General features: G+C 33.7%; 1 protein-coding gene across 1 annotated transcript in view; it reads right to left on the reverse strand.

Moving 5' to 3' along the window:
• The window catches only part of LOC117172305 (transcriptional-regulating factor 1), a 640,201-nt gene that overhangs the window by 93,975 nt on the left and 533,565 nt on the right, over positions 1-12,661 (reverse strand). Inside the window, exon 8 of the mRNA XM_033360077.1 lies at positions 2,816-3,094. Within this exon, the coding sequence (XP_033215968.1) occupies positions 2,816-3,094 (279 nt within the window). The remainder of the gene's footprint in view (positions 1-2,815; positions 3,095-12,661) is intronic.

A 12,661-nucleotide genomic window follows, 5' to 3' on the forward strand; every position in this document is an offset into this window, starting at 1 on the left:
TTCTAACGCGATATTTGCTCCGCGAATGCTTGGAGGCGACTGTTCGCGCATGCGTTTGGTTCCTGATAATTCCCACCACCCATCATGCCCATAATTGCTCTCTCTGGTCTATAGAAAATCACCCTTACTATTTACGAAACATTGAAAGAGTGACAGAAGGCTCCAAAAAGGGTTTATTTTGAGCGCAATATTTACTCCGCAAACGAGTGGAGGCGACTTCTCGAGCATCTGTTTGTTTCCTGAGGTCCCATACCACCTATTCTGCTCGTAAATATGTTTATTGCTTTGTTTGGACTATAAAAAATCAGTCCAACGAATTACGGAAATTTGGAAGCGTCACAGAAGCCTACAAAAAGTGTTAACTTTTAGCGCGATATTTACTCCGCAAATGAATGAAGGTGACTGTTCGAGCATGCATTTTGTTTCTGATATCTTCCACCACCCATCATACTCACAAATCCCTTTATTGCTCTGGCTGGACTACAGAAAGTCAGTTTTAAATATCCTACTTGGGGCACTTGAATATCCCAGAAGCGTCCCATGGATATTCTGGGGATATCCCAATTTCCACTTTGCGGGATATCCGACAGTTAGCCCTGCAAAATTCTGTTTTGTTTTAAACTTCAACTGTTTAATTGAAAAATGATAATCTTATTTTGTTGAAAATGAATGTTTTTAGTCGAAAATTTATCTATTCCCATTAAATCATTTTCATCGGATAAGTTCATAAGACTTCAAGGCAATTAAAGTTAAAATCGATAGAATTCAAGTGATTTGGAAAAATAGAAAATATCCCAAAAATTCCATTGATTTGAGTAAAACTGGAATAAATTTAGAGAAATTTCAGAGTAATCAGAAGAATTAATTAAATTAATCACAGTTGGTGGTGAATTAAAAAAATCTATTTGGTTGAAGATAAACATTTTCTGGTTGATTGCTCAAAATTTTGTTTAGAAGATTCATCGTTTGAGCTTAAAAATTCAACTGCTCTGATAACAAATCTACTTTCTCTGATTAACATTTTATTATTTTGGTAAAAAATTTAACTGTTTGGCTGAACATTAGTTTTTTAGGGTTAAAATTTCAACTGTTCTGTAGAGAACTTGCCTTTCCACTTAACAGTATAACAGTTTTTTAAAAATACAACTTTTCGTTTGAAAATTAATCTTGAGGTTGAGGATTTAACTTTTTTTGCAAATTTATATTAATCGGTTTGATTCAACTGATTTAATTTTTAATTATAATTAGTTTTGGTTGAAATATCGAATATTGCAAATTCAACTACATGGTATAGTGTTGAACTATTTTGTTGAAAATTCAATTATTTTTTTGAAAATTCAACTAAATTTAAGAAGTTTTTCTTGTTTAGTCAAAACTTTAACTATTTGGTTAAAATTTGAATTATTTGGTTAAATTTTCATTTTATTGGTAGGAGATTGAACTATTTTGTAGACAATTGGTTTTTTTGTTGAAGATTAATTTTTTAACAGAAAATGTAATTATTCCTTTTTTACCTTGAAATTTATTGTTTTTATTTACCATAAAATTACCATAAAATCTTTTATTGAAAATATGTTATTTTTTCTTTGACAATTCCACTACTCAATTGAACGTTAGAAACCTAATCTTCTTGGTTGAAAAATCAACTACTTCTTGGACAGCTGAACTGCATTTTTAAACATTCTTTTGATTAGTATGAAATTTATTTCTTTGGTTCAAAACTGAACTATTTTGTTGAAAACTAGTTTTTTTAGCTGAAAATTAATGTTTTGAACTGAAAATTTGATTACTTCATTCTTAGTTAAAAAATAAAATTTTCTTTAGTAAAATTTTTTCAAATTTAACAATTTCCTTTTTGATTAAAAATTTATATTTCGTACTTAAAAATTCCACTATTGGGTATAAAATCGATCTTTTTAGTTAAAATTTCAACTATTTATTTAAAAGTACAATTTTTTAGGTTGAAAAATGTACTACTTATTGGAAAGTTGCATTAATTTATTGTGAATTTATTTAATTGCTTCAAGATGGAACTATTTTGTTGAAAATGCATTTTTCTGTTGCTGAAAATTAATTTTTCAATTACAAATTTAACGATTCCTTTTATTTCTTCTGAAAATTGATTGTTTTTGTTGAAAATTGTAACTCGAGAATTTTTCATTGAGTATTTGTGATTTTTCCTTGAAAGATCAAATGCTCGGTTAAAAGTTGAACTGCTTTGCTAAAAAATCATTTTAGTAGTTACATATCAAAACTCCTTGTTACAAAAATATACTTAGATGAAAGTTGCAAAGTTGATTGAAAATTCATTTTTTCATTGTAGGTTGAACTATTTGTTTAAAAAATCGCTTTATTTTTGGTTGAAAAATTTGAGCTTTAACAGAAATTTTAATATTTCATTTTTGAATGAAAATTGAACATTCTTAGTTAAAAATACAACTATTACATTTTTCAAGGAGAATTAATATTTTTTCGTTAAAACTTCTACTACTTGGTTGAAAGTTAAATTACTTTGTTAAAATTTTTTTTTCGAAGTTTCACCATTTTAGTTCAAAATTCATTCCTTTCGTAAAAAATTAAACTATCTTCTTGAAAATTCGTTTGTTTTTTCGATTAAAAAACAATTTTAACTGATAATTAAACCATTTCATGTTTGGTCAGATTTATCTTTTTTCTTCAAAATTAAAAGAAGAAATTAGTTTGAAGTGTTGAAAATTGTGCATGTCAAATATAACTCATGCCAATTTTTGTCTTAAATAAGTATTTATTTCCAATGCAATGTTTGTCAATGCAAAAAAACACAAAGTAAACTCACCTGATGGTTCCATACCTTGGGTTTGGGACTTGGACTGCCACTTCCAGATGAAGACACCGTTCCTGGTGAATTAGTAGACTTAGCAGAAGACTTATTAATTTTTTGATTAGACGTATTTCCACTCGTGGAACTTGAGTTATGTTGTTGTTGAGTTGGTGACTGTTGTTGTTGCGATTGTTGTTGCTGTTGTTGCTGCTGAGTCTGCTGCATAATCTGCTGAATGAGCTCGAGTTGTTGTTTTGTGAGGCCATCGTTACTTGCACCAGGAGCAGTGGCACTCTGTAAAAAGAAAAACAAATTCGAATTTTTAATTTACTTCTATTTTTAATTAGGATTCATAAAGAAAATCCAATTATATCATTCATCTATTTTCATTATTCTACAATTTTCAAGACTTCAACTCTTTAAACGGAATACTTTTTAAGCATGAACTCTTCCTAGTAGATAAGAGGCACACTCTTACCTCTATTCCTATCTGTTCTTGAAACTTTGTATTCTTTGTTTGAAATATCAACTATTACCTTTTACGTAAAAAATGATTCTTTGCTTGGTAAAAAATTCAAGAACTTGGTTGAATGTCGAGCTACTTTCCTATGATCAAATAATTTTTTACCATTGAATATTTATACACGTGTGAAAATAGCCCGGCTTAGCCCTGGTACAACAAGGTTCCTGGTCGGGGGCTGAATGGGCTCTGATCGGACAAATCTTATCATCGAATGCTCAGACGGTAGCTGGCGAGGCGCTGATTGGCAATAATACAATTGTTAAACTTTGTTTATAACTTAATTACTTTTTCTGATTTCATTAAAAAATGGATGTGTATACCCGCATGGATGTTCCACGCGTGGAAATATATTGGTTGAATATCTTTTCGACACCACAAATTTTAAGGTTTCATGAGTTCAGACATACAAACAATGCATTTTGTGACAAAAATTCAATGAAACTATTTTGAAATTCGAACTGTTTCGTTTAAGAAAAAAATTCTAAGTTTTATCTTTATGAAAAATTGCAAATGTTCAGAAAAAATTTACATTTTATATCAATCTTCAGCGCTGTAAAATAGTATAAAACACCTAAAAAAACCTTACACAAAAGTTGAAAAAAATGTTATTATTAGGAAATTTTCAACATTCACATAACATAAATAATGAGAGAAAGAGAACTTAAAATTTGGTACTTTAACTTTTCTGAACTGTAGCTTATGAGGATGGCTATTTCAAGGGGTTTCAACTTGTCGGTTTTGGGCAGTGTTTAGCACTCCCGACTGCTAGGTGTTAGATTTAGGTATAGATATGTAGGTTAAATGCCCCGTAGCGTTATAAATTTTATTTGTAATATAATGTTTAAAAATGTAATATATGTATTTACTCTAAACAGGACTATTAATATTTGAAGTCAAAATACTCGCAATCATTTAATATTTATTTTTTAACTAATGCTCTTCATACGATTGAAACCCGAATCATTAAAATATAGTAAAGCACCAATTGATCTTGTCCGGGCTACGGTCGTATTCCGATCAGAAACCCCGGCCACAGTCCGACTTAAAGTCGGGCTCCCCGGCCAGCTCCCGACTTAAAGCCGGGCTCTCCGCCCATATAATGGCCAGCCCCTGACTTAAATTTCCACCCGGGTATCTTTGATTGAAAATTGGACTAGTTTATTAAAAAAAATGTCTTGTTGAAAACTCATGTATTATGTTGAAAATTCGTATTTTTTGGTAGGAAAATAACTTTCTTTTTAAACAAGTCATCTGTTTGGCTAAAAAGTTAGCTATTTTGTTCAAAAGTCATATTTTTGATAGCACTGAACTGCTTTTCATTAAAAATAAGCACATTTTTTTATTTGGTTTAAAAGTCGTATTATTGGGTGGAATGCAACTGTTTTTGATTTAAAATAGAAATATTTTTTTGTTGAAATTGGAACTAATTTTTTGAAAGATTTATTTTATTGGTTGAAGGAACATAATTGAAATTGAAAATTTGTCTCTTTGATTTACCAATGAAATATTTAGTGCAAGATTAATTTAAATTTTGAATTCAAACAGGTAATAACTATAATTTGTTTGAAAGAATTTATTTTTCTATTATTCCTCTATTTTAGTCAAAAATAACCCTATTCTCCCTGCTTTGTGAGCTTTTGGTCTGTGATGTCTAGGACAGGCAGGTTGCTTAACAATAGTAGATTCCGTTTATAGACATTCACCGACATCAACAACATTACAGGGAACTTAGCATAATCAAGAAACTCGGGAAAATCAGGGGACTCAGGAACTCAGGGAAATCAGGGAATTCAGGGACTTCAGGGAGGTCACGGAGCACAGGGAACTCAGAAACTCAGCTAAACCAGGGAAACCAAAAACAGGATACTCAGGGGACTCAAGTAAGTTAGGAAAACCAGGGAAGGCAGGAACTCAGGAAAATCATGGAAAATAAAAAAGTCAGGGAACTAAGAATACTCTGAAAAATAAAGTACCACAAGATCTTCATGGATCCCTGGAAACTCAGGAACTCAGGACATTTACGATAATCAAGGAAGTCAGGAAAATCAAGGCACTCAGGAACCCAGGGAACTCAGGAAAATCGGGAAACTAAGAAAAATTAGGGAAGCCAGAAAATTCTGGGTACTCAAGGAACTCAGGTCACTTAGAAAACTCAGAAAAATAAGGGATTCCAGAATCTTCATGGACTTCACGGACCACAGGGTACTCAGAAACTCAGGATACTCAGGGTACTCGGGAAAAACACGAAAACATAAAAATAGGACAGTCAGAGAACTCAGGTAACTCAGAAAATTCAGGATAATAAGAGAAATAAGGGACTTCAGAGACCTTAGGGAAAACAGGAACTCAGGAAACTCAGGATAATCAGGAAACTCAAGGAACTCAGAAAACAAAGAAACTCAGGGAGTTGCGGGACCCCAGGGAACAATCAGGGGACTAAGGAACTCAGGGAACTCGGGAAAATTACGGAAATAAAAAATTAGAAAAATCAGGAAACTTATGGAAATCAGAAAGCCAAAACAAGAGCGCATGGATTTCAGGGTCCCTAAGGAACGCAGGAACTCTCGGTGAACTGAGAAAATTTAGAAAAATAAACGAACTTAGAAGTCAGGAAAATCAAGGGACTCATGAATGCAGAGAATTTAGGAAAATCGGGAACCTCAAGAAAATTAGGAAACTCAAGAAAATCAAGACACTTAGAAAAATTAGGGAAGCCAAAAAAATCAGGGCTGTAAGGGAACATAGGTAACTCAGAAAACTCAGGAAAATAAGGGAATTCAGGCACTTTATGGACCCTAGAAAGCTCAGGAACTAGGTCAATTCGGCATAATCAGGAAACTTAGGAAAATCAGGGGACTCAGGAACTCAGGGAACTTAGGAAAATCAGGAAACTTATGTTAGAAAAATCAGGGAAGCCATACAGTTTCGGGCACTCAGGGAACGCTGGTAATTAAAAAAAATCAGGAAAATCAGGAATCAGGGGAAATCAGGTAATTCAGGAATTTCCTATATTTCAGGGTCTCCAGGGAAGTCATAAACTCAGGATAATCAGGGAACTCAGGAAAATCAGGGAAAACAGAGATCGAAGGTCACTCAGGTAACTCAGAAAACTTAGGGAAATAAGGGAACTCTGGGACTTCGAGGACCCCAGGACACTCAAGAAATTAGGAAACTCAGGACACTCAGGGAACTAAGGAAAATGAGGAAAACCAGAAAAATCATGGATTTTAGAAAACTCAGAGAACGCAAGAAAATAAGGGAACTCACAGACCTCAGGAACCTCTGAGAACTCAAGGTAGTGGGGAGAAATGAAGAGTGAAGAGAAATAAAAGGGCAATCTAGTAAAAATTTTGAAGAGGGGGAAGTAGCTGAGGAAGAAGTTGGAAGAGGGAGGAGAAGCAAAGCTTGAAATTTGAGGTGGGGAAATAGGGGAATATAAGGGTATAGGGGGGCGGGGGGAGTATGGGAGGAAGAGTTTTACGCGAATCAATTCCGTTTTAATAGACTGCAAATCCTTTATTGTAGGCGCTTAGCGCGTACTTTGATTAATTTATATTTTTACTTTCACACAGCAAGTGTCTGTGAAAAAAACTATTGCGATGATAAATTGCAACCTGGGAATAACAAAATGATGGTTTAATAAGGTACGAGCTGGACTGCCGCGACTTGCTCTACCGCATTCCCAGTAGTAATTAACAAATCCAATTTTAATCGGCAGTTCAATTCGCTGTGGCACGCAGGACACACACAGCGAACTTTCCAGAGATAATCGTTATATCGGGAAATAAAACTGATTACTGCCCCGTTTTACGATCTAATCATTTGCAACGTGCTAGTGTTCTACTGTCTGATCAGCATTACCCCCACCCCTTCACTCCCACTGCAAATGAACCTAAAACACGTGACTTTTTTTTAGATTTTACAAAGATGGAACCGGAAGAGTATAATCCGATTACTGTTTACAGTTTAGTGGAAAAAATAAGCTTCTATGATGTTGACTATTATTTTGGAAAGTTTTTTAAGTTGGTTTATACCTTTCATCTTTAAATTTCATTCTGCCTCCTAGAGTTAAGCTTTAATGTGACCAGCTTCTTATTTTTTAAATAGCAACTCAGTTGAAGATTATAGAGGGGTTTCGTAGAATAGAGAAAACCTGTAGACCAGGGAAAAGTCAAAGAACCTTATTTGTCAGGAATAGTCAGGCATTTTGAAAAAAAATCTTTCAAAAGTTGGGGGTTTTCTATAAGAAGTGATTGTCAAGGATAGTAAACTTGAATTTTCTAATTTGATGCTCAAATTGTTTTATTCTTCGAATATAAATTTTCAGGGAAAATGAAAATTGCCCAGAAAAGAATCAGGGAATTTTGAAAATTAAGTTTCGCGGTAAAATTGGAGTAATATTCTTATCAGTGATTCATTTTCCCTGTATTTCTGTTTCTTTTCTTGCAGTTGTTTTCTCCTGACGACTATATTATTAGTTGAAAATTTAATTATTTCAAAATTCACTAATTTTAACAAAAAAGGCGTCGCTTTTGGTAAAAACTACGACTGTTTTGATGAAAAATCTTCTTTTCGGGTTGAAAAAACAACTATTTCTGTAAAAATGACCTTTTTGTTGGAGATTCAACTGAAACCTTTCTTCGTCGAAAATTGAACAATTTTTATTGAGATTACACTTTTTGATTTAAAATTATATATGTTTTAGTAAAAAATTAATATTTTTTGGATAAAAATGTAAATGTTTGGTTAAAATTTAATCTTATTTGGTTAAAGATTCTACTATTACAGTATTCGTTTAGAATTTATTTTTTGTTGTTGAAAAAAACTTATTGGTTGAAGGTTAAACCACTTGGTTGAAAAACATTTTATCTGTGGAAGATTTATCATTTTAGTTGACAAATCATCTAATTTGTTGAAAATTCGTTTTAGTTTAAAGTTGAAAATGAATTCTTAAAACTTTTTTTTAAACGTTTAAACTTGTATATTATATTTTGTGAAATATTTATACTTTTTAACTGAAAATTAAACTATTTGGGTGAAAGTTGAACTAATTTATTAAAATTTTATTTTTCTGGTGCAAAGGTCATATCTTTCGTTAAAAAATTTTCTTTTGTGTTTAAAATTAATTCTTTTGTCATTGAAAGTATAACCTTTTCATTTTAATTGAAAATCGATTTTACTAGTAATAATTTTTTTTTCTTGTGAAAACTCATATTTTTATTTCAAATTTCCTTTTTGTTGTTAAAAAAAACTTTTTGGTCGGAAATTGAGTTTTTTTTTTTAATTTATATTTTTAGTTTAACAATTTAACTGTTTTACAGGAGATTAATTTTTTGTTTTAAAAGATAAGCAATTGAGATGAATTTAATTTTTTTTTCTTACTAGAAAATCTTTACTTTGTGAAAATTCTTTTTTTTTTGTTAAAAACTTAAGTATGTGGTTGAAAATGATTTTTTTATATTGAAAATTAATTTTTAAATTAAAAAAGTTATTTTTCCATTTTTGTCGAAAATGTATCTTTTTTAATAGAGATTTAATCTTCTTGGTTCAAAATTTATCTGTTTTGTTGAAAATTTAACTATTTGGTTAAAAATGAATTTTTTCAGTTGAAGGTTCTTTATCTAAGTTGAAAATTAATTAATTTGCATAAAATTTTACTATTTGGTTAAAAATGCATCTTAGCAGGTTAAAAAACCTACTATTTTGTTGCAATATCAATTATTTCGGTGAAAATTAAAATACTTTGATGAAAATTCGACTTTTTGGGTCTAAAATAGAACTATTTTATTGAATATACATTTGGATTAAAATTCAACTATTTTGTTGAAAATTCATCTTTATAGGTAGAAAATTCAAGCTCTTATCAAATTTTTTTTTGGTTTAAAAATTCAACTATTTGTTTAAAAATACATCATTGTAGGTTGAAAAATCAACGATTTGGTTAAAAGTTCAACTATTTTTTTTAATTCGTCTTTTTGGTTTTAAAGTTCAACTACTTTCTTGCAATTGCAACTTTTTAGTTCAAACTTAATTTGTTGTTAAAAATGCCAGTGTTTTGTTAAAAATCAATTTACTTTGTTACAAGGTGCACAATGATCTTTAAAAGGAATCTTTTTTGGTCGAAAATTCATGTTTTTTCTTAATTTGGCCTTTTGGATTAAAATTTTGAAATTGTTTTATTTCTTTTATAAAAGATTCTATGTTAGAAAGTTACCGAATTAAAATGCTGGTCTTTGAATATTCATGGTCAGGGAATATGAAAAATTGGTTAAGGAAAACTAGGGAAAAGTTACGAAATGTAGACAATGAAGTTTTGCAGCCACCCTTTATAACAGTTTAAAAAAGCAGTCACCTCTTCACCATTTATGCAGCATCTGGGTCGAATTTCAAATTTTCAGAACAAGCAAGCATTCCCATCGAAAACATCGACAATAACTCTCAAAATGACGTGGATAAAACGTTGGTTGGATTCGCTGGACCATAAAATACAGCACGCGTGTGGACGCAGCGCAGGGTGGAAAATGCGTAACCATATTTTATTTCGCAAACAAACCCCGGATTGAAAAGAGGTGTATGAGTAAACACATTTATTTCAGCGACCTCACACACACTTTCAAGTGTGAATTTAATACACACGTCACTGCAAATTGCCGCTTTTATACGCCACGCCTTTTAAAGCTCGACTATCAGCTTTGAGTTTAGAATTCATTCAGCAACACTGATTTTAGGAGCTTGCAATTCCAATTTTATATTAAATTGTTTAAGAAATTTTCGACTAAAAAAATTAGAGCTGAGAAATTGTTGTGATATTTTCCTTTATTTATGTTCTTCTATCTCTGTTCCGCAACTTCTCCTCTGATCCCTTCCGCTAAACCCCTAATTCCCTATTCCTCTCTCTCTCTCTCCACCACATTTTTAATATCGTCCATCCCAAATCCACTCATCCTTATATCGGCACAACCTTCTCTCAGACAAGTTTTTCTTACAGTTTTCTTTTTGTTCAGAGACTCTATAACTATCCCTCCCTGGCATACCACTATACCTCCTTACCCATCTGATAGACCCCCTTACACATCTAATATACAATCAACCCGCCTCAAATGTACGACTCTCTACTACATTTGAATATTAATCTCATCTAATTTAAATCACTTTTATCCTCAACATTCTTTGACCTTACGAATTTACTGACCTTATACACCTTTATTCTCTCCACTATCATCTCTTCACTCTCCTCTCCTCACTCACCCTTATCCACCTTCTGGCTTACCTCCTCTATCCCTCATGCCTCATAATAGTCAACCAATCTCCAATCATTCCTTTGCCCAGTATTCACGTATTCCATCACCCATCTGCTATTCAATCCACCTCTCTCAGATAGCGTTCCTTGCCGCCATTCGAACCTTCCGTGCTTTCGCCCCTTTCCCCTTTTATTGTATATGCGACCCTTGGCCCTCACCATCATCGTCCCCTCCGATGTCCCATTATTAAAAAATATCCTTCGCCCTTGCCATCCCCTTCCAAGCAGCCCTACCTCCCAATAAATAATACCTCTTCTCCCTCAATCATTCTCCTCCCGTATACACCATTTTCACTCTTCACTCTCCCCCCTCTATGTATTTCCCCTTCCCATATCCCATGCACTTGTTTGTGGTCAACTAGTCCCGAATAATCCGTTAGCCCTATACCCACAGAACCGCTTGCCTATACAGTCCACCACTCTCCAGCGTTCGGATTTTCACCCCTTCAAACTTTTAGTACTTTAGCTCTAATATCATCGCCTTCAAACGTCCCAATCATCAATACCATCCCTCGCCTTTACTAAAACACGCCTAAATAACCCCTAATTCCTATTATTATGACCTCTTCCTTACCCATTTATTTCTCTTGAAGGTCTTAATTCCCTCCAATCTCCCCTCTGCACCATCTGCCTTACGTCTCACCTTACACCCATATTCCTCCTTAACTGTCCGCTATATAATCGATCTCTCTAGTACGTACGCCTCCCCTATCTTTTGAACTTTCACCTTGCTCCCCTCCCCTATCCTTATATGTGCCGACCCTTGAGCCTCAACATCATTGTCCCCTCCGCTTTTTCCAATATCCCTAATATCCTTCGCCCCTGCCGACTCCTTCCAAACAGCCCTACAATCCTATAACTAACATCTGCTCCGCTTATCCCTTCATCTGCCTCATACAACTTTCGTCTCTCCACTCTTCGTTCACCTCCTCGCCATGCTCTCCATTACGCCATATCCGTCATACCTCTTTATGATCAACCACTCGCGAATAGTCCTTTAGTTTTATACCACATGCCAGCTCGCCTACACATTCTACCCCTCTCAGATGGACGCTCCCTCCCCGTATGTATATGTACCCCTTCCCCCTTTTCAGACTTCAGCTCTAGACATCATCGCTATCTGCGCCATCCCATTTGTCCCCAAAATTTAGTAAAGTGACGGAAGGGTAATATTTTAAAATGGTGTAATTGAGGAGCAATGGATATCAGAAAGAGTGGGGTGATAGAAAGTCGAGAAGAGTAGAAAGCTCAGGAGAATATGTAATTAATGAGAGGAAGTAAAGGGAAACGATAAATATAAAAAGGGTACAGTGTTAGAAGGCGGAGAAGAAAAAAATTTTAATTGGGGAGGGGTCAATATTAGAAAGAGTATGGTGACAGAAGGCGAACAAGGGTGGAAAGCTAAGGAAAGAGAAGATTATTGAGAGGGAGTAAAGGGAAGGGGTGAATATAGCAAGGTTATAGTATTGAAAGGTGTAGAAAGTAAAAGGGAATAATCGGGAAGGCTTCAAAATCATAAAGTGTATCGTGGTGTGAGGTCGAGGAGAGTGGAAAGCTCAAGGGAAGGGGTGATTGGCGACGGAAAATAAATGGAAGGGCTGATTGGTGACAGGAAGTGAAGGAAAGGGGTAAATATAGAAAGGGTATAGTTCCAAGAGGTGGAGAGCGTAAAAGCGAGGTGGAGAGGGAGGGCAGGGTGAGGAGACGAAATATTGAGAGGGGGCGGAAAGCTCAAAGGTTAGAAATGTATTGTTTTAAAAAATGATTAGTGTTAAGTTTCACAATTAAGTGCAATCATTATTTCAATTCTTAATAAAACTAAGTATTTCTAAAATATACTTAACTCTCTCAATATAAATAAAAATCAACTAAAAGCTCTAATCAAGAATTCGCTTTCGTTTGATTCTATATATCGTAAAATGGCAGAGAAAAGTACTGAGGAATCGTATAAATAAAACATACGCTTTCCTTCGAATCTCTTTGCTTCCGCAAATACGAGAACAGCTGGGAGAAGGCGAGCAGGAAAGGAAGGTTGTGG

This window comes from Belonocnema kinseyi, chromosome 5 (genome assembly GCF_010883055.1).
Source record: "Belonocnema kinseyi isolate 2016_QV_RU_SX_M_011 chromosome 5, B_treatae_v1, whole genome shotgun sequence".
Classification (NCBI taxonomy): Eukaryota; Metazoa; Arthropoda; class Insecta; order Hymenoptera; family Cynipidae; genus Belonocnema; species Belonocnema kinseyi.